Source organism: Aphelocoma coerulescens, chromosome 25, assembly GCF_041296385.1.
Source record: "Aphelocoma coerulescens isolate FSJ_1873_10779 chromosome 25, UR_Acoe_1.0, whole genome shotgun sequence".
In the NCBI taxonomy this organism is placed as follows: Eukaryota; Metazoa; Chordata; class Aves; order Passeriformes; family Corvidae; genus Aphelocoma; species Aphelocoma coerulescens.
The window spans coordinates 650,846-675,854 of NC_091038.1; the positions used below are offsets into that span (position 1 = coordinate 650,846).

The following is a 25,009-nucleotide window of genomic DNA, read 5'->3' on the forward strand; positions in this document are numbered from 1 at the left end:
ACAGAGATGGGGAAAATCCAGCTGGATCCTGGGTTTATCCCAGTGCTTTTCCCTGTTACCCAGCATGTCCAGCTCCCCTGATGGGGATTTCTGGGGGGGTCACACCCACGCACTTCCCGTTTCCACTTCTTCCCTCTTCCACATAGTGCTGGAAATCAGGAATTCGTTCCCTGTGGTCCTGGATTTAACCTGGATTTAAGTCTGAAGCCAGAGGGGGCTGGGATTTGGATCTCCCCCCATCCTTCTGTGTTGTATTTGGGATCAGTCCGGAAGGTTTTCCCTGGATAAAGAAGCATTCCTGTTCCCAGATCATCTGCGTGCACAGGGATGCAGAACACGGCAGTACCGCAGGCCGGAGCTTTATTGCTGCAGCTGCTCCATTCCGGCTCACTCCCCCTTCTCCCACTTCCACATGTTCCCCCAGACCCTCTGGCTCCACCCTCGGGCCACCAGCCTCACTTGCTCATCCCTCTGCCTGCCCAGGAGTCCCGAGCCCCGGGATGGCCCCGGGATGTGTCCCGGGAGGTTCCGGAATGTCCTCCCGCGGCAGAGCTGCCACCTCAGTGCTCCTCGTCCTCCTCCTCCCGGGAGGGCTTCGGGTGAGAGAAGAATCCCAGCTGGAGGCGAGGGGAGAAGAGGAAGGGATGGGGGGAGTGGAAATGTCCTCCCTCGGGGGGACACTGACACCTCCCCCTCGGGCTGGCATCATGCCCCTCTGAAGGTGACACTGTGACCCTCCCCCAGGGTGATATCATAGCCCTCCCAAGGTGATATCACGACCCGCCCCCCCACCTCCGGGTGGCATCACACCCCACCCAAAGCGACATCATGACCCCCTCACCCTCCAGAGGCCAAGGCTGAGCAGCGCCAGGAGCAGGAGCCCCCCCAGGGCGCTGCCCCCCAGGATCCACAGGGACACGGGCACCCGCCTTCCCTGGAGCACTTCCAGCACCAGCTGCAGGAACACAGGGATTGGCAAGAGGAACAGAGAATTTGGGGGAGAAAATGAGGAGTGGGGGAGAGGGGGGAAACAGGGAATTTGGGGAGGAAAAATGGGGATGGGGGAAACAGAGAATTTGGGGGAGAAAACTGACTTGGGTGGAAAGAAGGAATTTCAGAGGAAAAGCCAAGGGTAAGAGGGGAAAACAGGGATGGGGGTTAAAACAGGCATTGAGGGAGAACGGGGAATTTGGGAAGGAAAACAAGGATGGAGGGGGGAAAATGGGGAATTGGGGGTGTCCTACCTCCCTGCGCTGCGCCCCCTTCTCCAGCACCAACACGCCCCCCGCAACCCCCAGCCAGACACTGCTGACAATCCTCACACTCTGGAATTTCACCTGGATATGGGAAAAGGTGGGGGGGTCTGAGCCATGCGTCGTCCCCGACCCGGGATCCTCCTTGGAGCAGGGGGACTCCCTAATCCCCTGCGTGCCCCCGCTTTACTCACTCCGCTGAAGAAGCTGTCGTGGAGAGTGCGGAGGAGCTGGACAGAGACTCCCCCGCCACGCTCCAGCCTCCCCAAGCGGCAGCTCAGCTCCTGGCACCAGGTGTTGGAACAGTCCTGGGGGGCAAAAATTTGGGGGGGAGTTGTGGGGACCCCCCCGAACCCTCCAAATCCTCAGGGGGGGAGGGAAGGAGGGGGGGAAGATGCAACAATCCCTACCAGCCTGTCCACGTGCAGCAGGTCCTCAGGGGGCACCGGGACCACCTGTGTCCCCTCAGGGGGGGGTTGCAGCACACAAGTGGCCTGGGGAGGGAGAGAGGGGGTTCAAAGGGAGGGCGCAGGCACCACCCTGGAACCCTCCTAAGTGTCCCCCATACTCACGTTGTCAGCCAGGACACGGGTGACAGACAGGATGGTGGCCTGGCGGTGGCCCAGTGCTGGTAGGGCCATGTGCAGTGTGACGTTCTGGATGGGGTAGCACCCAAAATTCTGCACCTGGAAGGGCGCACGATGAGCCAGGGCTCCCCTGGGCGCTGCTCCCCAGGCCCCCGTCATCTCACCTTGACCGTGGTGGTGAACTCAGGGCCGGAGCTGTGGGTGAAGGTGCCAAGGGGATGAACCTCGTAGCGATGCAGGTCGGTATTACTGGGGGGGGGCACACAGGAGGGTCACATCGTGTGTGTCCCCCTCTGTGATCCCCCCACTCTGCCTCATGTTCTCCCAGCCCCACCTGGACAGGAACAGGTCAGGCTCATAGAGGATGGGGACAGAAAGCTTGACGACGTTGTCCTCTGGTGTTGCCTCGGTGCTGTCACTGGTCAAGGGAGGACACTCGGGAGGATCCCCAGACTCCACCCACACTCCGGGGGTGGGGTCCCTCCCCCGAGGGTTCAGCGCTCCCCCCACACCCCTACCTGGTGGCCTGGAGCATGACTTCGGCATGGCCCAGAAGGACGGAGCAGCTGAACTCCAGCTCCAGGGTGAAGGACACCTGGGGGGGCTCAGACAGGTGTGGTGGGGGTTTGGGGGGGGTCCCAAGGGGCTCATGGGGGTCTCAGGCGTCCTACCTTGGCCTGTGAGCGGAAGACTGGGTACCCGACACTGCAGTGCTGGTGGTGGCCCCCCAGCGCTGAGCACTCCAACTTCACCGTGCTGGGATCCTGCCAGGGGGACACGAAGGGGGCCAGGATATGGAGTTGGGGGACTTGGGGCACTGGGAGGTGGCAGCAATAGACCCCCACAGAGGGATACTGGGGGGGCCACAGCGGACCAGTGGAACCTGATCTCCCACCTAGGAGGGGTTGGGGACACGATGGACCCCCATGTCCCACTGGAATGAGCTGGGGACACAGTGGACCCCCAGCTCCCAGCTGGGAGACGCTGGGGACACAACATACACCGCTGTCCCACTTGAAATGGTTTTGGGGACCCGATGCGCTCCAACCCATCCCACCTGGAATAGGCTGGGACAAGAACGACCTCGAGGTTCTCCAAAGACCTGGGTCTCCATCTTTGCCCTGGTGGGAGAGTTTGGAGGGGCTCCTCAGGGACTTGGGCCCACCCCCAGGCTGTACCTGGAGCACGAGACTGGAGAAGTGGAGGTTCCCGGGCAGGTGCAGGCACAGGCTGGCGTTGTAGGCATTCTCCTTCCGGTTCTCCAGCTCCACCTCCACCAGCATCCGCCTCCGGCCCTTCCGCAGGATGTGGGGGCTCTGCCTGGAGGCCGGGGGGGGGGTCACAGGGGATCCCAGGGACACCATGAGGTCACTGGGGGGACACTGGGGGTACCTGGAGCCCACAATGTCCGTGGTGGCCTTGAGCACCAAGTCGGTGACACACTCATCATCGTCCCCACAATCCTTGAAAAACGGGATCTGGAAGGAGCCAGGGGTGATCCTGGTGTCCGGGGATGATCCCAGTGCCCAGAGACACCCCTTCCAGTACCCACCAGTTTACGGATGGTGGTGGGAGATGCCTCATCCAGCACCGACCTCGCAGCTGCATCCAGGGCCCAGGTGAGGGTGAGGCTGAGGGGCCGCAGGTAATCTGAGGTGTCCTGCAGAATCAAGGGATCCCATCGGCCTCATTCCAGTCAGACCCTGGGAATGGGGGGCGGGAAGAGCCCTCCCATGGGGCAGGGAGGAGTCCTGGGGCTGACCAGGACGTGGAAGGGTACGCGGACGCAGCTCTGCCTTCCCAGTGGGAACTCCATTCGGCGCTGGAGCAGCCGGCGGGCACCCGAGTCAAAGGCAGCACGGGATCCTGGGGTCCGCTCCTCCAGGGATACGTTGTACCGGAGATCTGGGGGATAAGGGAGCAGGTCAGGGACCAAGACACCTGCGGGATTGGGTGCACCCCACCCCAGGATGCTCCAGTGGGACTCCAGGGAAGTCCTGGGATGCTCCAGGGACACGCTGGGCTGCACCGGTGAGGCTCCGGGGAAGGCTCAGATGCTCCAGGATGTTGTGGTGTGCTCCAGTGGGGCTCCAGGGATATGAGTGCTCTGTTGATATTCAAGGCACACTGCAGGATGCTCCTGGGAGATTCTACGGCCACCCTGGGATGCTCCAGGGGTGGTCCAGAATCACCATATATACGGTCTGGAAAGATTAAGGGAATGCCCATGGGACACTCCAGGGACATCGCGATCCTCCAGCAACACCCTGGAATGATCCAGGGCCCTCAGGATACTCCAGAGATGCTCCAGGAATTCTCCAGGACACCCTGGGACACTCCAGGAATGTTCCAGGGACACTCTGGGACACTCCTGGAATGTTCCTGGAATGCTCCCAGGTTCTCTAAGGATCCCACCCTGGGATTCTCTGGGGACAGCCAGGGATGCTCTGGTAATACCCTGGGATGTTCCAAGGATGCTCCGGGACGCTTTGGGATGCTTCTGGAATGCTCCAGGGACAGCCGGGGATGCTCCAAGAATGCTCCAAGGACCCTGCGGTCTGCCATTGCCGACACTCACCGAGATCCATGTCCACGGGGTTCCGTGCGCGTGTCTCGGCACGGAAGCAGATCCGGGCCCGGAGGCAGACGGCGCTGGAGCCGCTGCGCTGGCAGTTCTGTCGTGTGATGCTGACAGCTGCTGGCTCCACAGACATCCACGCGGACACCTGGACGATCCAGCGGGACCTGAGGGACACAGTCACACCTGAAATCTTGTCGGGATCATGTGGGGACAGGGACATCCGCCCTGCCCTACCCTGGATCTTGTCACAGGGGAAACTGAGGCATGGAGAGCCCTGGGAGGATCCCGGGAGCATCCCAGGTTCTCACAAGAGGAAACTGAGGCAGGGAGTGCCTGTCCCCCCGAATGTCCCCATAACCCACGTGTCACTATTCCCGGCGTGTCCCTGTCCCCGGGGTGCCCCCATCCCCCCATCTCCCTGTTACGGATGTGTCCCTGTCCCCCGCAAGTCCCTGTTCCCTGGGATGTCCCTGCCCCCCCGGGATGTTTCTGTCCTTCTCCATGTCCTTATTCCCGGGGTATCCCTGTGGCCGGGGTGTCCCTGTCCCCGACCCCCTGACCCCTACTCACCGCAGCACTACAGCTGCACCCTGCGCCCCCACGGCCACGTCCACCAGCCCGTCCCCGTCCATGTCCACCCGTCCGTCCACGCTGATCCCGAAATACCGGAGGCTCCACCCCAGCGCCGCTGCCTCGATGCGCTGGGAACCAGCGTTGTGGCATCGCCACTGGCTCGTACAGGGTTGTGCTCACCGCAACCGTGGCACCCAGCCCCTCCCAGCGCTCCCAGCGCCGTCTCACCTGCTTGTACTGGGGCAGGAGGGTGCCCGGGGCGCCGTGGAACACGTAGAGAGCCCCGCGGTGCCCGTCCTCCAGCGGAGCTCCCACCACGGCTCCAGTCAGCCCGTCCTGGCTCAGGTTCGGCACCGCGCCCAGGGCGGAGCCGAACCTGGAATCCTGCGGCCTCGGCTCGGGGTGCAGCGACCCCGCGGGGATCAGGCGGTCCTGGGAGGTGCGGAGGGGCCCTCGGTACCCCCACGGGACAGGCACCCCCTCAATCCCATTGTGTTCCCCCGAGCCCCTCAAATCCCCTCAGTCCCTTGCATCCCTCCAATCCCTCAGCATCCCGCTGATCCTCCCAATCCCCTGCCCGCAGAGCACCCCGATCCCTCTGTCTACCCCAGCTCCCTGCCCCTCTCACCTGCCCCCGACCCAACCCTTCACCTGCCCCACACCATGTAGCTACCTCCCCACTCGACCCCTCCAGGCCCACACCTGCCCTCTCACCTGCCCCACACGGTACACATAGACCCTTCCCGTCTCCCTGCTCTGGCCCCCCAGGTAGGTGGGTGCTGCCACCAGCAGAAGGTCACTGTCCCCATCTCCCTCCAGGTCCAGGGCCAAGACCTCGCTGCCGAAGTAGGAGCCAATCTGGGGATGCAGGGGGCTGTGAGGCTGAGAGGGGGTGGGGGGCCCAAACTCCCCCCAAAGACCCTCAAGGCCCCCCAGCCGCCCCCCACCTGCTCCCCCATTAGTGCCTGGGCCACCGTCACAGTCCCTGTGGGGTCCAGCTGGAAGAGGACAACTTTGCCCTTGTGCTGGAATCGGGGGGCTCCAGCCACAAACAAGCGCTGCCCCCCCGGGAGCTGCAGCGAGGACACGGAGTAGCCTGGTGGGGGAAGCAGGGTTAGCGGGGGGCACAGCCCTGGGGAGACAGGGTCCCCAGTGTGTTGCTGGGGCACCCCAAATATACAGGACATGGAGCACCCCTGGGACATGGAGCATTTCTGGATCACCAAGCATCCCAAATATACAGGGATATGTTGCTGGGGCACCCCAAATATACAGGACATGGAGCACCCCTGGGACATGGAGCATTTCTGGATCACCAAGCATCCCAAATATCCATTACATGGAGCATCCCCACTTCATCCCTGATCTCCAGGACATGAAACATCCCTGATTCATCTCAAATCTCAAGGATATGGAGTATGGCTGGTTCACCTCACATCCCTCAGGACACCCTCATCCCTTGGGATCCCCCATACCCAGATACGCTGCATGGTTCTTCAGCTCCAGGGGGAATTCCTCCTGAAACGCTTCGCGGGGTGGGACAATGCGTCCACGCTGGCTCTCCTCCAGCACACCGCCCTCCCAGTCATAGGCTCCCACCATTCCAAAGAGGATCCCATCCTGCCAGGATGGGTGGGACATGTAACCCTGGGGACACCACAATGCCTCAGTGTCCCCGACCCCCACCGATGCCACTCTCCCATCCCAGGGCACTCAGCAGGGCTGGGATGGGCTGAGGGTTATTTTCCACCTTTCCCAGTGGGATCACCTCAAGGCGATGGATGGAGAAGCCGATCTGGGACATCTCCAGCTCAAAGGAGCTCTCGTTGTCTCCATGGGTGCCTGACCGAGGCAGGAAGGAGACTCTGTTCCTCCAGCTGTGCTTCCAGCTGGAATTCCCAGCCCTTCCCGGGATCCCAGCCTCAAGCCGGCACCTTCCAGGCTGAAGATCCGATCTCCCAGAGCATCCACAATGTCACTGAGGGCAGCCTCATCTGTGACATTGAAGAAATACTTCTCATCGGGGTCGCTGGCGATGGACTTGATCTCCCGGATGAAATCCTCGGGATCCTGCTGCCGACGCAGGTAGTGCCCCAGGACCTAAGGGAAGGACAGGGGTCAGCAGGAGCCCCCCACCCCGGGGTTAAGGGGAAGGCAGGGATGCGGCTTGGTGCCTCACAGCGATGGCATAGCGGGTGACATTGTGCCGGTCACACTCCGCCAGCGCCGCTGGCAGCTCGTCCCCATCGTGGGACTCTCCGTCCGTCACCACCAGCAGCAGCCGCGTGGCCCCTGGGCGCCCGCCTTGCGCCGGGCTGAAGGACTCTGTGCTGCAGGAATGTGGCTGGCAGAATGAGCCCCTCTTCCATCCCCATCCTAATACTCTCCCCAGTCCTGACTCTGCTCCCAACCCTGACCCTGATCTCAACCCCAACCCTGATCCAGATCCCAGTCCCAATCCTGAGCCCGATACCAACCCCAACCCCAGTCCAAATCCTGACTTGATCCCAAGCCTGATACCAATCCCAATACTGATCCTTATTCAAATCCTGATCGCAACCTAGACCCTAATCCCAATTCTGATCCCAATCCCAGCCCCGCTCCCTCTTCCAATCCCAATCCTGATCTCAATCCTGATGCCAGTCCTGTCCCCAATCCCCCCCCCATTCCCAATCCCGCTCGCATTCCCATTCCAGAGCCCACCATGCCTGCCGGATGGCCATGGCCGTGCGTGTCTCCCTCCCCTCCTGACGCGTCAGGTTCCGGGCGGCCTCAAGCAGGCGCTGGGCCGTGGGGTGCTGCCCCAGTGCCCACTCCTGCACCAGCCGCTCCCCGTACTGCAGCACCCCCACCTGAAACAGGGAGAGTCAGAGCCAGAGGGAGCCCCAAATCCACAGGGACATCCCTCAAATCCCCACGGTGCTGCCCCAGCATCTGCTCCTGCACCACCCACTCCCTGTATGGCAGCCTACCTCACATTTCAAATGGGGGGAAACCCGAGCCAAGGATCCCCCCAAATCCACAGGGAGCTCCCCCAAATCCCACGGGAACCCCTAATCCCTGGAAAAGGGCACTTTTGGCCCCTCCAAAGCCATCTCCAGCCGGCATAGTCCTGGGGACAATGATGTTGCCCCAGGGTGGCATCTCCACAGGGGTGGCATCACCCTGGGACAATGGCATCACCTTGGGGAAAATGGTGTCACTTTAGGGGTAGCACCAGCCCGGGGGCGGCATCACCCCAAGGACAGCGACATCACTCCGAGGCTGGCATCTCCCCAGGGGTAACAGCACTGCCCTGGAGACAATCACCTTGCCGTGGGGACACTGTCCCAGCCTTGGGGACACCGTGGTGGCCAAGGTACCATGCCCTGACCTGGGTCTGCCCAGGACCAATGAAGAAGCGTCCCAGGATATTCCCAAGGAATGCCTGCACCTCCTCCCAGGGGTAGATGCTGTTGGAGCCGTCCAGAACCAGGATGATGTCCATGTAGGTGGAACAGCCTGGCAGGGGACACGGTGACACCAGGGTGGCACATCTGAGTACATCCCAGTACGTCCCACCCCACTCACGCTGTGCCGTGGGTGCAATGGTCCCCACGAGCTGGAGCTCCTCATTGAGTTGGACACAGCGGCCAGAGCTGAACACAGAGGTGCCACACTCCTGGGACCAAAGTGGGGCGCATGCCTTGGGGGGTGACATGAGGACACAACAGTGGGTGGCGTCCATCTCCCTCCTCCATCCCCCGCCATGCCTCAGTTTTCCTCTGTGGAGGCTCTTCTTACCACAAATCCACCATCCTTGGAGTCCACCAGCGTCATCCCGAGGTGTCCAGCGCTGCTGCGGAGCCACGGAGCCGTGGCCCCTTGAGGACATGGGGACAGAAGCGGGGTGAGCACCGTGGGGCCCCCAGGCCTCACCGGTCACAGCCACCCCCCCCAGTACCGAGGCTGGCCTTGGCACAGGAAGAGTTTTGGAGTCCCACGCTGCACTTGTAGATGTCACCTTGACCGTTCCCATCCCACGGGGCTCCCACCAGCAGCCTGGAGGGACAAGGAGGGGACACAGAGAGGGACACGTAGTGGACACCGGGGATGTCATCACCCCCGCCCCGCTCCAACCCAGCCGCCACGTTTCGGGGGCACCGTGCCAGGTTCTGCCGCCCACACCGTGGCACCGAGGCCACTTCCGTCTGTCTGTCCAGCCGTCTGGCCACAGCCTCCTGCTGCTCCGGCCCCTGCCCTTCTATGCTTCCCCTTCGCAACCTCAATCTCCTCCCGCCCTGCCTCAGCTCCTCCTTCCCAAACTCACTTCTCCTGCTTCCCACCTCAGTTTTGTCTTCGCACCTCAGTTTGCCCCTCCCTTCTCCCCTTTTTTGACTCAGTTTCCCCCACCCACCCTCAGTTTCCCTCCTCCCCTTCTCAGTTCCCTCTTTCCCATCTCACTGCCCCCTTCCTGTTTCCCCTTTCCTACCTCACTTTCCCCCTCCCTGCTTCAGCTTCCCTTTCCCCACCCTTCTTCCTCCTCTTCCCACCTCCATCTCCCCTTTCCTGCCTCAGTTTCCCTTTCTCTCCCATCTCCCCCGGGTCCCCTCGGGTATCACTCACCATTTGTTCCCATCGCCCCCCCACTGCAGCACCCGGTACCCAAACTGGGACTCGGGGGACCCCTGGAAGACCCGCGGCTGCCCCACGTCGATGTTGAATCCCTCACAGAGTCCTGGGGAGGTGACGGAGGGTCCTGAAGGTGGGGAGGGCAACCCGCACCCATCCAACGGCACCCGGGAGGGGGATTGGGGTGCCCGGCGCCCCAGTGGGGGGGGAGGAAACTGCGGGGAAGAGGGGAGGCACCCCATGGAGAACCCCCAGCACCCCAAACACATCTCTGCCACCCAAATTAAGTCCCTAGCCCCGACCCGAAGCCCCGCGGTGCCCAGCGCTGCCCACGTGCCTCAGTTTCCACCGCGGCGGGGAGCGTGGGGGGGCCCCAATGGGTCGCAGACAGGTGTGGGGGGGGGGTGAACCGGCCCCGACCCCCCCGGGGGAAGAGCGGGGGGGGAGGGGGAGGGACATGCGCTTTTTTGTCTTTAAAAAAAAGAAGAAAAAAAGATTTTCCATTAAAGCCGGGTTTTAGTTCCTCTTACGGGTTCCCCTTCCCGCCCTCACCCCAAATCCAAGGATATTTAGGGGTCTTCTCCCTCCAAAAAAGCTCCAAAATATATTGGGCGGGGGCAATGACCAAAACCGGCCTGGTTTACCCCAACCTTCTCCCCCCCCCCCCAGACATTCATCGAGGGGGGAACCACGCGTGGCTGCGCTCGGATTAATGAGTACCCGGCTCCGCACCCTCCCTCCTTCTCCAACAGTCCCAAAACACCCCGAAATTGCCCAAAACCAGGGGACTGGGGGAGGGGGGGGCTGTTACCTGGGAGCAGGAAGAGCGCCAGAAGCATCCCCCGGCTCTCCACGCCCCACATCGCCGTGCTGCAGCTCAAAGGTGACTCTGGCTCCAGCCGGGACAAAATCCCGGGGTTTTTCCCTTTTTTTTCCCCTCTTTTTTTCAGTATATTTTCCCTCCTCCTTCATCTTCAATTGGCTGCTAAAAATAAATGTGGTTTTGGAGGGGGGGTGGGGGGCAAAGAGTTCGGGAAAAAAAACAGGCGAGGTGGCACACAGGAAGAAGGGGAGCGGGAAGAAGGGAGGAGGTGGGTGCAGGATTTTGTGGGGGGCGCCGGGCGTTCCGGGGGCGCTGGAAGGGGATTTTTCACTTTTCCTGGCAAAATAGGGTGGGAAAAGCGTGTGTCTCCCCCAGGGACCAAACCACACAGAGGTGGCAGTGGCACTTGGATCTTCCCTGTGGGGACCGTCAGGAGGGGGATTGGAATAAGGGGTCTTGGGAGTCCCCGTTGGGCTCTGGGTGGGGTTTGGTTTGGGCTTGGGTGGATTTTGTGTGGATTTAGGTGGATTTTGGATTGCCACGTCCTCCGGGTGACACTGCCACCTCCCGGACTAAGATTTTGAGTGGGTTCGGGAGGAAAAAAAAAAAAAAAGGGAAAAAATTCAAACTCTGCGATTTAGGACAGAGGCAAACTTGTGCTGCCAGCGGCTGTGGGATGGGCTGGAAATTTCGGGGAAAAAAAACAAGGAATGAGGAGAAAAACAGACAAACAGCGACTGTGCAGCCCCAGCTGTGGCCACGGACGGCCCCGCCCAGGTAGGGCCCCACCGGCAGAGGTAGGGCCCGCCCAGATCACAGGGCAAACTGAGGCACAGGGGGAGCCTCCTCCTCCCACTCCAGATTCTTTCTCCTTCCCAATGCCCAAACGCCACCGGACAACCCAAATCCCCCTCCAAAATCCCTCTGCCGCACCTTACACACCACAACTTCACCCCCCCAAACCTCCCCGGGGCAGCCCCTGGGGTGCAGAAAGTTGGAGTCCGGGCTCAGCCAGGGCAGGAACAGCAACGCCAGAGAGACAGGATGGGAATGGGATGGGGCAGGGAAGGGACTGGGTATCCCCTCCGCCCACCCTTTGACCCCAGGGAAAAATAGGGATGTCCCCTACCTCCCAGCTCCAGGGCTTCTCCAAAGTCCCCTGAAACCACGGGAGGGTCCCAGCCCAGTGCCCCCAGTTCAGCCCAGTACTCCCAGTCCAGCATTCTCAGCCTATCCCAGTACTCCCAGTCCAGCATTCTCAGCCTATCCCAGTGCCCCCAGTCCAGCATTCCTGCACCTGGGATGGGGTAACCTTGGATGTACAGACAGATGGGAAATGAGGTGCTGGAGAGCAGCTGCAGGAAGGGCCCTGGGGTTGCTTGTCAGTGGCCAGTTGGGTCTGAACCAGAAGTGTCCTGGCAGCCAGGAGGGACATCCATGTCCTGGGGAGCAGCAGGCAGGGATCGAGAGGGGACTGACCTGCTCTGCTCTAGGCTGGGGCAGCCTCACCCCCAGTCCTGGGGGTAGTTCTGGGCACCGCAACATAAAAGAACCATTAAATTACTGGACAGTGTCCAAAGGAACAACACAAGGATGGGGAAGGGTCCGGAGGGGCCACACAAAGAGTGGCTGAGGGCACTTGGGTTGTTTCAGCCTGGAGGAGACTGAGGGGAGACTTTGGGAATCTGCAGCTCTGATCTCTGCCCCCTGTGACCAGGGGCAGGACCCGAGGGAACAGCTGAACAGGCTCCCCAGGGAATGATCACAGCCCCAAGAGCTCCAGAAGTGTTTGGACAACGCTCTCAGGGTGGGATTGTTGTGCTGTCTGTGCAGGGCCAGGAGCTGGACTCAGTGGTCCCAGTGGGTCCCTTCCAGCTCGGGATATTCTGTGACTGTATGATTCCCAGATCATCCCAGTGTCCCCAGACCAGCATTCCCAGACCACCCCAGTGTCCTGCATTTCCCCAAATCCCAAGACACAGGGACTGGAGGCTGCTGCACTTTAATAATTAAATTAATTAATTAATTACACTGACACTGTGGGATCCCCTGGAACACTTCCTGCCCATCCCAATTCCCACAGGGATATACACTGCTCCAAAGCCTTTAATGCCTGGTTTTCCCAGGAAAAAGCCTTTGGCACAGCCCAGATGGGCCCAGGAGTGCGCGGTGTTTTGGTATGGAGCTCCCAAAAAACCTTCAAGAGGATATTCCCGCTCTCCCAGGGACAGATACAAGGATAATCTGCCTCTGGAATTAAATAATTCCCAGCTCCCAGTGTGTCCCTGCGTCCAGGGCTTAGTAATAAACATCAGAGCTGGGTTGGGGCCACACACAATCCAGTGCCACAGAATCCAGGGAAAAAGGGAATTCGGTGAGGCAGCAGCGGCGGAATACTGGGGAATACAGGGAATCCCGACAGAGAACCAGCCACACTCTGATTTATCCCAAAAAACGCCACTGAACAGGGAATCTGGGAAGGGAAGTGCAGCCGAGGTGGATCTGTGTGGTTCTGGGCAGAGGAAGGGAGGAGGATCTGCTGGGAAGCACTCAGGATGCCAAGTCCCCTCCGTGTTCTCCGACGGAGAAAAATCCATATGGGAATGCTGGGAGTAATCCTTCAGCTTGGAGCAGCTCAGTCCGGTCACTTCCTTCCCCCCAGGATTTCAGGGAGGGTTCAGGAGGGCAAATTCCTGCCTAAATCTTCCCTCAAAGCCATGGATTTATCCCTGACACCCACTCTTCCCATTCCCCTCTCCCTGCACTCGGATTTCTTATAAGGCAGGAAAATTGTCCAAACGATTTGCAGTCGGATGCGCTATCCGGCACTGGAATCATTGCAACGCCCTGGCTTCACACCCACCCCACCGCCCCAAAAACCGTGAGAAGCCCCCAGCGATCCACATTTTTCAGCCCCAAATATTCCCCGCTAGTCGGCTCCATGTTAAAGGTGCTTCCCAGACAGAAAGGGGGAACGTTGAACCTCTAAAATTGCTGGAAAAGTCAATGGGAAGAAACGCATTTCAGGAGCTGATGTCCCTGTGGGATTCAACGCTGGATCCAATGCTGGAACCTTGTGGCTCCAAGGAGTCAGGAATGATGGGAATGGAATGAGCCAGTCAGCTCTGGAGGTGTCACAGCCCCTGGGATAAGCCCCCAGGATTCCCAAACATCCCAGGGAGGCTCCTGGGATAATTACGGCTTCAGTTTGAGCCAGGGATGGAGGATGGTGAGGATGGAGAGCACGGAGGAGGTGAGGCCACAGAATGCCACGATTCCCGGACTGCTCCGGCACAGCCCCAGCTTTTCCAGCGGGATCACCAGGTCACAGGCATTCCGGAGCAGGTCCAGCAGTAGTGGAGGGTTGTCCCGGAGCACCTGGAGCAGGAGCTGCAGCTGGAGCTGCAGCTGGAGCCGAAGACGCTGGATCCTGCCGTCAGCCTGGAGCTGGGGCCTGTTTTCTGGGCTCTTCCCGCGCTTCCTGGCCACCTCCATGCGCTCCAGCAGCACCCGGATCTCGTAGGCATCCCGGCTCAGGTTCACTACCAAAGCAAACAGGTAATACCTGGGAAAAACAGGGAACAGGGATGAGAGAGTGGGAAACCGTGGCAGCAGAAGCCTCTGGCCACTCCCAACAGCCACAGAAATGCCTGGGGGGGTGGAAAGGCCATGTTCAGCCGGCAGGAACCTGCTCTCCCATGGGGATTCCATTCCCTGCCCTCACTCAGGATTTCCATTGCCCAGTCTCCCTCAGAAAGCCTTTCCCTGACCTCCTTCAGAAATTCAATAGTTGCTCTCCCTGGATGAATTTCATTCCCTGCCTTCTCTAGAGGAGCTCATTGCCTACTCTCCTTCAGTAATTCCACTCCTTGTCCTCTCTTGGGAATTCCATTCCCTATTCTCCCCAGGAGAATCCCATTCTCTGCTCTCCCTCAGGAATCCTATTCCCTGCTCCCGCTTGGCAACCCCACCTCCCTGCTCTGCTCACCCAACAGACCTGAGGAGGCTTTTCCAACCTTCCTTTCACAAATGCCCCAGCAAATCCAGACACCTCTCCCCACACACCTGAAGGACCTCTGGCTCCACTTGTCCGTGTCAAGGCCGGGCAGGATCCCAGTTTTCCCGGCCCACAGGACGTTGTCACAGGCCAGGAAGAGGGCGCGGTTCAGGTGGGACAGGGTGAGGCAGAAGCGCAGCACAGGGTCGGGTAGATGCAGCGAGCGCTGAGCCCCCCCCAGGGCCTCGGCCGAACCCCCCAAGCGCAGCACTGCAGGAGGGGGACACGAGGGGGTCACCGGGAGTTCCCGGACCCCCAGAGCCGCCCTGTCCCCCCTCAAAACTGCCCTGACCGCCCCCACTCACGCTTGCGGCCCAGGCTCAGATGAGCCTCCAGGTGCTGGAGGCGGCTCAGGGTCCCGGAGCCGCCCCCGGAGCCGTTCCCGGCGCGGATCAGCGCGGCCCCAGCCAAGGCACAGGCGTACTGGGCGGCCCTGGGGACAACGAGAGAGTCAGGAGGGGGCATGGGGCACTGGGGACATCACCCCGGGGCCTCGGACCCCCCTTCTCTGGGCTCTAAGGCATCCGTGACGGCCCACCCGCCGCCCCGGGACTTTGGGACCCCCGAGATCCCCCTCCCCGGGCTCTCCGTGATCCCCGCTGCTCCCGTGACCGCCCCCTCCGAACCTCCATGACCCCCTTGTCCCGGACCCCCCCCCGTCTGCCCGCTGGGCCCCGGAAGCCGAGGCTGCACCTGAGGAGGCGCTCCCGGGCCTGGCTCTGGGCGCTGAAGCGCACCCAGGCCTCCATGGCGGCGCGGGGCCACACCGGGCCCGGTCCCGAGCGCGATCCCGGTCCCGAGCCCGGCAGAACGTCACTTCCGGGAGCCGCCGCGGCTCGTTCCCATTGGCTGTGAGAGGATCCGCCCGCTCCTACCAAAACAGAGTCCATGAATGGGCGACAGCCGCAACCTCCGCCTCTAAACCTGTGTCGAAGAGTTTGATTGGTTTCTTTTGTCATTGACTGCTCCTCCTGATCAACAAGAGTGTGACTGTCACCCCGTATCCCCATCTCGGCTCTTTTGTGCTTGCTGCACTTTGATTCGCTTGTTCCCGTGTCACCGTGACAAACCCCGCCGCGCGATTGGACAACGGCCCCTAATCCCCGCCCCCCTGCGGCCCCACGACCACACACCGCTATTTGTGTTAGCGGGCGAGTGCGCCGCGCCCTGTCCCCGCCCCGCCAGCCGCGCACCGCGTTGTGATTGGCTTCCTGCTTCCCTCTGCTCCGCCCCCTCGCCGAACCGGCGCTTCTATTGGGCCGCTGGGCGCGGAGCGGCGCTGATTGACAGCGCGGCGCTGGGGAGGGAGCGCGGCTATGGAGGCGGTGCGGGCGCAGCGGCTGCAGCCCGGGGTGGGCGCGGGGCCCCGCGGGGCCCGGCCCGGCCTCACCGGAGCCCCTGCGGGGCTCGGACCGGCAGCGGGAACGGGGTCGGGGCTGGGGCCGGGGCTGGGGCTGCCGCCGCCGCCGCCCCCGCTGGGACTGCAGGGGCCCCCCGCGGCCCCCGGGACCGGGGCCGGGGCCGTGCCCGGGCCGCCCGCGGTGCTGCGGGAGGCGGTGGAGGCCGTGGTGCGGAGCTTCGCCAAACACACGCAGGGCTACGGCCGCGGTGAGCGGGACTGGGGGAGAACAGGCGATGCCGACGGACGGCGGCGGGCGGGGGGGCAGGGGGGGGTAGATTTTCCCTTATTCCCTTTTTTCACTCTTCCTTATTTCCATGCCCCATTTCCTTCCTTCCTTACCCCCCTCTCCTCCCCCCCTTGCCCCTTTCCCTTCTTTCCGTGCCCCATTTCCACCCTGCCATGCCAATCCCTGGGGGTTCTGCCCGGCTCGCTCTCCCGGCTGTGCCCGGCAGTGAACGTGGTGGAGGCGCTGCAGGAATTTTGGCAGATGAAGCAGTCGCGCGGGGCCGAGCTGCGCAACGGAGCCCTGGTCCTCTACGAGATGGTCCCGGCCGCCAGCCCCCCGTACGTCTGCTATGTCACCCTGCCCGGGGGCAGCTGCTTCGGCAGCTTCCAGGTACGATCCCGACCCCGGGAATGCCTCGCCTGGGCCCCACCGGAATCGTTTCCCAAATGTCTCCTCCCTGCGCGTGCGTTCTCCTGCCGATTCCAGCCCCTGGGTCTGGCTCTAAACATCTTTAGTTCCAAGGAAATTTAATTGCAAGTTGCTCCTGGCCTGTAAATCCCCACCAGATCCCTATCTGGGAAGATTTGTCTGTGGATTGTGGTATTTTTTGTGTCCTTTATTCCCTATCCTGGTCACCTGCGCCTTAGTGCTGAAGTAGGAGATGGGATATCAGGGAAAACTGTTGGATTGGCTGGATCTGATCCTTCCTGCTCCCTCCCAGGATTCAATCCTTCCTTTTCCTTCCCAGGATTAGGCAGGGGGATAAACTGGCAGAGGAATATTCCTGTGCCAGGGCTCAGGATTTGTCCCAAAACCTCTTCTCCAGATGCTAAAAGACTCTGGAAATCAAATCAGAGCATTGGATCACGGGGTCCTGGAATGGCTTGGGTTGGAGGGAACCTTAAACACCATCCAATTCCAACCCTGTGCTGTGGGCAGGGAACATGCCACTGGAGGAATCCATCCCTTGACCCCTCCTGGGAAAACTCCTGACCCAAATCCCTCACCAAAGAGATTAAAGTCCCAGTGTCCCATCAAGTCCTGGCTGTGTTCCAGATTCCTTCCTGCCCTCCCTCTTGGCTGGGGAAATAGATCCAAAGGAAGCAATTCCAGCAGCCACAGAGTCACCCCATCCCAAAATCCTGGTCTTTGGGGGGAATTTGGGAACGGTTTGGGTTTGAGGTAATTAATTAATTGACAATGCAATGGGAGGTTCTGAACCTCTTTTGATTCTGGGAGTGCAACTTCCTAATTCCACCCCCACTCAATTCCCATTCCTGGTGATCCATGGGGTGTCGGGGTTCTGGGAATGTCCCGACGGGGGCTGTGTGTCCCCAGTTCTGTCCCACTAAGGCTGAGGCGCGCCGGAGCGCAGCCAAGATCGCGCTGATGAATTCCGTGTTCAACGAGCACCCTTCCCGCCGGATCACCGACGACTTCATTGAGAAGAGTGTCTCCGAGGCCCTGGCATCCTTCAACGTGAGGATGGGGATGAAAAATCCTGGGAAGAACCTCAAATCAGGGGATTAGAACTCCTTGGTGGGGGGGAGGGGAGGGGGTGTTGATGGAGTATTAAGATTTTAAGTGTAGCTTAATTCCCATTCTTCTACTCTTTGTGCTGCATTCCAGGGTGGGATAACGAGGCTGAGGTGTGGATTTTCCTGGCCCTTCCGTGACTGGCTTGTCACATCCTAGTTTTCCTTAAAGCAAAGATTTTCCAGGAATTTTAGTTTCTATCATGGGGAGCTTTGCACTCTCACTTTCCTGCTCTGATTATGTCAGAGGGAATTCTTGCCATGAGGCCCACAGTGCTCTGGATGTTGTGAGAGCCTTGGAATCAGTGCAGGAAAAATCCTGTTCCCAGGGGATTCATTGCTCCAGGAGAGCCAGATGTATCCAGGTGCTGTCCCAAATTTGTCCAGGGAGTGCCAGAGTGGCCCATGCCATGCACTCGCAGCTGGATGAGCTGGATAAGAGTGTGACACCTCAGCCTGTGCTGGCATCAGGCTCTCCTCTGGGAATTCCAGGAGTGGGGATGGTGTAGCGGGAGCAGGTCCGGTGGGAATGGCAGCTTCTGTCTGGAATGTCTCTGCAGGGCAATCGAGAGGAGGCGGATAATCCCAACACTGGGATCGGGGCCTTCCGCTTCATGCTGGAGTCCAACAAGGGAAAATCCATGCTGGAGTTCCAGGTACTGTTTCCAGTTTTTGCAGCTACTGTTCCTGATCTACCCAGGTGCCATTCCTGATTCAGTTAAGGGATATTTGGGTTGATCTCCCAGCTGCATTTTAAGTCTTTTCTATGGAAAATGAACTCAGAGTTTCCTTCTGATTCTGGTTGGATTCGGGGTACTTCCAGGTGCAGCAAAGTCCTTGGAATTGGGTTTCTCAGTGTCAGGGAAGTATCCACGTTGATATTTCCAGGTGGCACCTACAAATGTCGTAATTGCAGCAGTCTGGTTAATTAGTGGGATTCATCTCCCCCTGAAAACAGGGAAGCAAGAGCTCTCACAAGGAAAGTGGGAAGATCTTTCCCCCAAAGAGACTTTGATTTTGGAATTGGGAGTCAGTGGTGTCATGACACTGCCCCAAACCACAGGGATATCCTTGTATCCCATTGGAATGTGGGAATGTGACTGGGAAGAACATCTGGACAATGGGAAGTCTGAGCTGCCAAGGGAAGGTGCTGGAACATGGATCAGGATTAGGAGAACAACTGGGAATGGAGAGTCCTCTGGGGTTTATTCCAGCCTTTCCGAAGAAACAGCTGGGAGCAGAGCCAGGGAAATCAAGTTTGGACCTCCCTGTCCATCACAGGACGTTGTTCCAGTAGTTCCTTGGGATTCCTGAATCCTTTTAATTTCAACTTGGCCTTGGGTAGGGACTGGGAATGATTCTGGAGCACACATCACCAGAGCTGGATTTTCATTAGAGGAGAAATCTGGCTGTGACACTGCTCCAGGGTTTGGATCCAGCTTTGGAATGTGGCTGTGTTTGGGATTCTGTACTTTTCCAACCCCTCTACTGGCTCCTTTCCCTGGTATGGGAATGCTCCGGGGCAGGAGGTGTTTATGTTCTGTTTACAGATGGAGACTCTGGGATGGAGATTCCCAGCTCCATCTGGGTTTGGGAAGCCTGACAGGTCCCAGTTTTTAGGCAGAATTTGTGTGGCCTGGAGGGAGAAATCACTGGAAAACTGGAATTGTCCCTGGTGCTGCTGGTGGTTCAGCTTGGAGAGGAGAATCCCAGAATTCCCAGGACACAGGGAGCATTGGAGGCTCTGTCTCCATTGTAGTCCACATTAACCAGGGAATTTTGCCCCAGTGTCCTGGTGCTGGTGGTGCCTGCAGCTGAGTCCATGTCCAGGGAAGCTGCCCCATCTCTGGAAGTGCTCCAGGCCGAGTTAGAAGGGGCTCAGAGCCACCCAGGCGGGTGTCCGGTGTCCTTCTTGGGCTCCATGTGATTCACAAGGTCCCTCCTGCCCCACCCCACCCCATGATTCTGTGATCCTGGTCCTGTATCTGCTCTCATCCTGCCTCCCTCTTGCCATCCCAGGAGCTGATGACGGTTTTCCAGCTGTTGCACTGGAACGGGAGCCTGAAGGCCATGCGGGAGCGTCAGTGCTCGCGCCAGGTGAGTCCGGGACTGCTCAGGGGCCACCTCGCTCCCACTGCTCCTTCCCATTCCTAAGCTTCCCCCTGCATCCCATTCCCACCAGGAAGTCCTGGCTCACTATTCCCACCGTGCTCTGGACGATGACATCCGGAACCAGATGGCCCTGGACTGGGTGAACCGGGAGCAGAGCATTCCGGGCGCCCTTTCCCGGGAGCTGGCGGCCACAGAGCGGGAGCTGGATGAGGCCCGGCTGGCCGGGAAGGAGCTGCGGTTCCATAAGGAGAAGAAGGACATCCTGCTGCTGGCAGCTGGCCAGCTGGGCTCGGCACATCCCTCTGGCTGCTGAGCCCCAGGATCCCGCCCCGGGATCCCTCCTGGTGCTCCTGACACCCTTTCCTGAATCCCGGCCCGTTTGCACATTTGAAAGAAATTTAGGGAAAAAGCTCCAGAATGGGTTTTAGCAGTTTCATCCTGGTTTTTAGAGCTGCTCCTCAGTCTTCTCATTCCCTGGAGAATGTCTTATTCCCTTGAGAGCCCCTTATTCCCTAGGGAAGTTTTTATTCCCTGGGAATTCCTCATTCCCTGCAGAATTTTTTTCTGTCCCTTATTTTTGGGGTTCCAATCACAGTTTTTGTCCTCTCCGGACTCCATTGGTACTGGAGCAGGCGGGATTCCATGGAATCCAGTGTTTCCTCTGGAAAAGTCCTTTGGATCCAAAGCCTGGCACCCCCTCTGTCCTGTAGCAGAAAGGGATCAATTGAACCTCCTTGATGAGCTCCTTAATTAAATCTCCATGGATGCCAACATGTGCAATATCCAAAGGGAGTGAAAACCGGGGTTTGGAGTTAAATCTGGGATCAGCCCACAGCATTGCAGTCCCAAGCACAGCAGGATCTGCACCTCCCCCTGGAATTGCCCTGTCTGCGACCAAACATCAGCACTGGCCTTTTCATGGAAGGTTGGAAAAGTCTTGGAGAGTTTGGGAATGAGGGAGGGATTTGCACTAATCATTCCCTCTTGTATCCATATGGAATTTAGACTATATTTAGCTTTAAAAATCTCTTTTATGACATGGAATTGTTCAAACAGCTCCAAGTTCCCCCAGGGAAATGTCCATTTATCCATGGAAATTTCCATCTTACTCCCCTTTTCCCTAGCAGACTGGAAATACAAACTAAATCCCAAGACAGAATTCCTTCTTCACCCCAGCTTAGAGCTTTTCCTACTTCTTATCCTCTTAAACCCTTCAGATTCCACTATTCTACCCTGCTTCTTCCCTCTGCCTGACCGCAGGATATTCCAGCAATAACCATTGTTTTAGGATAATATTGGAATAATTCCATTATCTGTAGGTACCCCACTTTTATATCCGCATCCTAACGAGACTATGTCGGGGGTTTATATATTTTTTATACTTTCTACAACACTTATTAACATTTGATGTCGCTGGAAATGGGATTTAAAAGGGATATGAGGGTTTGTGGAGTGTCATTTTCCTGAAATATTGGAAAATTTGGATTTGGGAGTAACGTGGAGTTAGTCCCGCAATTTATTCCCCTGATTCCGCATATGAGGGAATCCCTGAAGCTCCTCCCAGCACTTCCAGTGGCTTCCTTAGGCTCCGGGTGAACAGATCCGGGAGGATTTGGGGGTTTCCATCCCTGTGGAAGAAAAGAAAGAAAAAGAAAAGGAAAGAAACCGGATATTCCATTGCTTGTGGGATTGGGGCGCCGATTTGGAGGCTCCAGATCCCCTTGGAAGGTGTAAAATGAACAAATTCAAGTTTTCTCAGTATGGAAAAAGTTGTGCTCCTTGTGGAGGCAGTGAAATTACGGGAATCCGGCGGGATAGACACTGGTGTGGATTTTGTACAATAAAACCAGCGATTTTGCTTAACTTTGGTGCTCTTGCTCATTTTGTGGGGCCAGTCGTGCCCAAGAACCGCTTTGAGCCGCCTCTGCGGGGTCCAAAATCCCCGGGGACACGAGAAGCATCCCGACCTTCTCAGTATGGCGGCAGGACGTGGCGACCCTCCCAGCATGTCTGAACGGGCGCTTCCGCCAGGCGCCCTCCCCAACATGGTGGCGCCGGTGCTTCCGCCACACCCCCTCCACAATATGGCCGCGCCGGTGCTTCCGCCACACACCCTCCCACTATGGCGGCCCTTCCGGCGCGTTCCCGGCGTGCCCCAGCATACCGGGCAAGATGGCGGACGTGCTGGATCTTCATGAGGCGGGCGGAGAGGATTTCGCTATGGACGAGGATGGTGACGGTGAGCGCGGGGCTGGGGCGATACCGTCCGGCCCAGAGCGGCCCCGCAGACCGATCCGGCCCGGCCCCGGCTCAGCGAAGCCGCTCTCGCCGCCTCTGGCCGCGCCCCCAAGCCCCGTCGGCCTCACGGACAGCCCCGGCCCGGGCGGGTTATTCCCGGCCTGGGGTGGGGGTTCCTGTCGTTCCCAGGGGGCTCCTGCTCGGCGATGGGGGTTTATTCCCGGCTCAGGGGGTCATTCCTAGCATGGGAGATGGATCCTGCCTATCCGAAAGGGGTCATTCCCGGTTCATGGGATGATTCCTGGCCCGGGGGGACTCTGGGGCTCCTGTCCGGCCCAGGGGAGGTCATTCCCATCATGGGGAGACTGTCCTGTCTTTCCCGGGGGTGTCCCTGCCTGTACGAGGGGGCCCTGCCCAGCCCAGGTGGGTCTTTCCCGACCCAGAGACATCCTTCCAAGCCCAGGCGGTCATTCCTAGCCCAGGGGGACACTTCCCAGCCAGGATCGGGGGTCCCTGGCCATCCAGGGGGCCCCTGCTCCTGCTGACTCCGTGATCCTGGTCCCTCCCTGCAATTCCCACCCCACCAGAGAGCATCCACAAGCTGAAGGAAAAGGCCAAGAAGCGGAAGGGCCGTGGCTTCGGCTCAGGTGAGGCCCCAAAACACCCCCAAAGCCCTTCTCTGGTGCTCTGGGAGGGGCTGGGTGACCCTGCCGGTCAGGGACCCTGCTCTTCCCTCATTTTTCTCTCCTTTCCAGAGGAAGGATCCCGCGCTCGGGTGCGCGAAGATTACGACAGCGTCGAGCAGGACGGGGACGAGCCAGGGCCACAGAGATGTGAGGGGGGACACTGGGGACCTGGAGGGGTTCATGGGGGCTCTGTAGCTCAGGGCCAGGGCTCAGCCCTGCTGGGACAATCCCTTCCCCTCCCTCATTCCCAGGATTTATCTTAGGGCAAACCCCAGCTCCATATCCCCTTCCCAAGGGTGGAAATGGGGGAATTTGGGGGAGCAGCTCCTTCCTGAGAACCACACGGCCTCCAAGTGTCGCCGGGGGAGGGGGAATGAGGGTGGGGGGAGGGGTGTCCTGGGCTCTGGATTGGGGCTGAGCCCTGCTGGGATGAGCTTTGCCCAACCTCACCCAGGATTTATGGACTCTGGGCCTCCATCTCCCTTTCCTAACTGTGAAAAAGGAGTGATTCTGAGTGACAGACCCTTTCCTGGTGACCCCCCATGGGAAGGAGAAGGAATTGGGGCCATGCTGGGATAATTCTTCCCAGGATCACTTTTGGGTCAACCCCCAAATCTCAGCCTTGGGGGATCCATGTCCCCTCCCCAAGACAAGGGATTTTGGGGGGGAAAGCTCCGTTCCCAGCTCTGTGACCCCCCTGTTCCCACCCAGCCGTGGAGGGCTGGATCCTGTTTGTGACAGGGGTGCACGAGGAGGCCACAGAGGAGGACGTGCATGACCGATTCGCCGAATTTGGTGAGATCAAGAACATCCACCTGAACCTGGACCGGCGCACAGGATACCTCAAGGTGGGATGGGGGGCCCGTGGGGAACCCCTGGGCTCCGTCTCAGCTTGGGGGAGGCTGTGGGCTGGGAGGTGCCATGGGTGCATCCAAAAACTAAGACAATTCTGGGGGTCATGGGGGCCCCTGCACCTCAAAATTGACTTATTGGGAGGTCTCTGCATCCCAAAACTAAAATGGGGGGGGTGGGGCTGTGAGCTGGAGTCCCCTAGTGCCTGGGGTCATTCCCATTCCTGGTCCTAATCCCGGGGTGAGCTGGGGGTTCCTGCAGTGCCCAGGCTCGTTCCCATTCCCAAACTCGGGGTGTCAGGGGGTCCATGCATCCCAAACCTGAGCTGGGAGTTCCCCTGGTGTCCGGGCTCATTCCCAATCCCATTCCCAATCCAATCCCATCCCAGGGCTACACGCTGGTGGAGTACGAGACATACAAGGAGGCGCAGGCGGCCATGGAGGGGCTCAACGGGCAGGAGCTCATGGGGCAGCCGGTCAGCGTTGACTGGTGCTTCGTCAGGGGACCCCCCAAGGGCAAGCGGAGGTGAGGGAATTCCTGGGAATTCCAGGAGCTGGGAATGGGAGGGGACCTGTGGGAGCACTGGAACCCTCAGCTAGGGGAATGGGGGCTTTCCATGCCCTGTCATGAGGGCGGTGGGGTTAAAATAGGGATGAACACCCCAAAATGCACTTCTCGTAGACTCCTTCCTTCCCTCTCCTTTCCCTCATTTTCTGCCCCCTTTTTGTCATCTTTCTTCCCCTTTTCCTCCTCCTTTTTTTCCTTTCCCCTTTCCCTTATCCTCTTTTCCCTTACCTCCTTTTCCTTCACCCCCTTTTCCCCTTTCCTCTTTCCCTTTCCCACCTCTTCCCTGTTTTACAGGGGTGGGCGCCGGCGGAGCCGCAGTCCGGACCGGCGCCGCCGATGATGGATCCAGACTTCCACCCATTTGTGTTCTGAGTCCAAACTGGGGGAAACTGGGAAAACTGGGCTTTGTACACAGCCCTGAGGAGCCAAACCAGCTCCATCCCTGGGGAAATTGGGGTTTTATGGGATTTTATTGTTTTGAAAGGACAAATATGAGGGAAGCAGCAGTCTCTGAGGGTTGGGGGGGTTTCCCTCAGGTTTGGGGGGATCCCTCCCAGTCCCCCCATCCCAGTACATCCCAGGAGATTTTTCCATGCCCCAGGCAAATGGTCCCTAAACCTCCCGTGGTATTTATCCAACCAGCAATTCCTTGTTTTCTGTTAAATAACAAGATTTTGTCTAAATTTGTCTTCTTGTTCTTTGTCCTTCATTAAAGATCCCCAGCCCCTCCCATGCCCCCTTCCCTAAAAATCCCTCCCCATCCAGGCTGCTGGATCCCCAAGGGATCCCTCCCAGCCTGGCAGTAGAATAACTGAGGTCTTGGAAAACCATTTTTTCCCCCTTAAAACTGGCACTGGGAAGCAACGGCTGTGCAGTTGGTAGGACCCAGTGGGGTGTCTGTGCTCA

General features: G+C 59.3%; 4 protein-coding genes across 4 annotated transcripts; 2 read left to right on the forward strand and 2 right to left on the reverse strand.

Moving 5' to 3' along the window:
• Positions 1–351: 351 nt before the first annotated feature.
• Positions 352–10,468, reverse strand: ITGA10 (integrin subunit alpha 10). Its single transcript, XM_068995236.1, has 30 exons — positions 10,417–10,468; positions 9,600–9,711; positions 8,938–9,035; positions 8,778–8,857; positions 8,565–8,679; positions 8,368–8,495; positions 7,698–7,846; positions 7,174–7,324; positions 6,929–7,094; positions 6,763–6,836; positions 6,470–6,614; positions 5,942–6,090; positions 5,709–5,852; positions 5,223–5,426; positions 4,992–5,122; positions 4,419–4,585; positions 3,603–3,745; positions 3,393–3,500; positions 3,233–3,318; positions 3,019–3,160; positions 2,512–2,604; positions 2,359–2,435; positions 2,175–2,258; positions 2,005–2,089; positions 1,826–1,939; positions 1,664–1,747; positions 1,448–1,561; positions 1,245–1,337; positions 842–955; positions 352–617 (listed from the first exon to the last, which is right to left on the reverse strand). Exons 1-30 carry the CDS (start codon positions 10,466–10,468, stop codon positions 561–563), a joined length of 3,459 nt encoding a protein of 1,152 aa, XP_068851337.1. The 3' UTR covers positions 352–560.
• Positions 10,469–12,414: 1,946 nt separating this feature from the next.
• PEX11B (peroxisomal biogenesis factor 11 beta) lies at positions 12,415–15,429 on the reverse strand. The gene is made up of 4 exons (XM_068995410.1): positions 15,179–15,429; positions 14,791–14,918; positions 14,494–14,695; positions 12,415–13,993 (listed from the first exon to the last, which is right to left on the reverse strand). Exons 1-4 carry the CDS (start codon positions 15,373–15,375, stop codon positions 13,624–13,626), a joined length of 897 nt encoding a protein of 298 aa, XP_068851511.1. The 5' UTR covers positions 15,376–15,429; the 3' UTR covers positions 12,415–13,623.
• A 357-nt stretch (positions 15,430–15,786) lies between these two features.
• On the forward strand, positions 15,787–21,623 carry LIX1L (limb and CNS expressed 1 like). The gene is made up of 6 exons (XM_068995336.1): positions 15,787–16,093; positions 16,340–16,503; positions 17,452–17,592; positions 18,209–18,304; positions 19,668–19,745; positions 19,831–21,623. Exons 1-6 carry the CDS (start codon positions 15,802–15,804, stop codon positions 20,071–20,073), a joined length of 1,014 nt encoding a protein of 337 aa, XP_068851437.1. The 5' UTR covers positions 15,787–15,801; the 3' UTR covers positions 20,074–21,623.
• A 274-nt stretch (positions 21,624–21,897) lies between these two features.
• Positions 21,898–24,791, forward strand: RBM8A (RNA binding motif protein 8A). Its single transcript, XM_068995466.1, has 6 exons — positions 21,898–21,999; positions 22,586–22,645; positions 22,754–22,831; positions 23,396–23,532; positions 23,925–24,061; positions 24,398–24,791. The coding sequence occupies exons 1-6, from the start codon at positions 21,933–21,935 to the stop codon at positions 24,441–24,443; spliced, it is 525 nt and encodes a 174-aa protein (XP_068851567.1). The 5' UTR covers positions 21,898–21,932; the 3' UTR covers positions 24,444–24,791.
• The last annotated feature ends 218 nt before the right edge of the window (positions 24,792–25,009 follow it).

Excerpts from the sequence above, each read along its gene's own strand:
- ITGA10 (XM_068995236.1), bottom strand. The coding sequence starts at position 10,468 with ATGTGGGGCGTGGAGAGCCGGGGGATGCTTCTGGCGCTCTTCCTGCTC. Across the intron at positions 2,259-2,358 it reads GTCATGCTCCAGGCCACCAG|TGACAGCACCGAGGCAACAC; the intron begins GTAGGGGTGTGG and ends TCCCTTGACCAG. Across the intron at positions 618-841 it reads TCAGCCTTGGCCTCTGGAGG|CTGGGATTCTTCTCTCACCC; the intron begins GTGAGGGGGTCA and ends CCTCGCCTCCAG.
- PEX11B (XM_068995410.1), bottom strand. The coding sequence starts at position 15,375 with ATGGACTCTGTTTTGGTAGGAGCGGGCGGATCCTCTCACAGCCAATGG. Across the intron at positions 14,696-14,790 it reads TCTGAGCCTGGGCCGCAAGC|TGCTGCGCTTGGGGGGTTCG; the intron begins GTGAGTGGGGGC and ends CCCCTCCTGCAG. Across the intron at positions 13,994-14,493 it reads TGGAGCCAGAGGTCCTTCAG|GTATTACCTGTTTGCTTTGG; the intron begins GTGTGTGGGGAG and ends TGTTTTTCCCAG.
- LIX1L (XM_068995336.1), top strand. The coding sequence starts at position 15,802 with ATGGAGGCGGTGCGGGCGCAGCGGCTGCAGCCCGGGGTGGGCGCGGGG. Across the intron at positions 16,094-16,339 it reads CACGCAGGGCTACGGCCGCG|TGAACGTGGTGGAGGCGCTG; the intron begins GTGAGCGGGACT and ends TGTGCCCGGCAG. Across the intron at positions 17,593-18,208 it reads AGGCCCTGGCATCCTTCAAC|GGCAATCGAGAGGAGGCGGA; the intron begins GTGAGGATGGGG and ends ATGTCTCTGCAG.
- RBM8A (XM_068995466.1), top strand. The coding sequence starts at position 21,933 with ATGGCGGACGTGCTGGATCTTCATGAGGCGGGCGGAGAGGATTTCGCT. Across the intron at positions 22,000-22,585 it reads TATGGACGAGGATGGTGACG|AGAGCATCCACAAGCTGAAG; the intron begins GTGAGCGCGGGG and ends CCACCCCACCAG. Across the intron at positions 22,832-23,395 it reads CGAGCCAGGGCCACAGAGAT|CCGTGGAGGGCTGGATCCTG; the intron begins GTGAGGGGGGAC and ends GTTCCCACCCAG.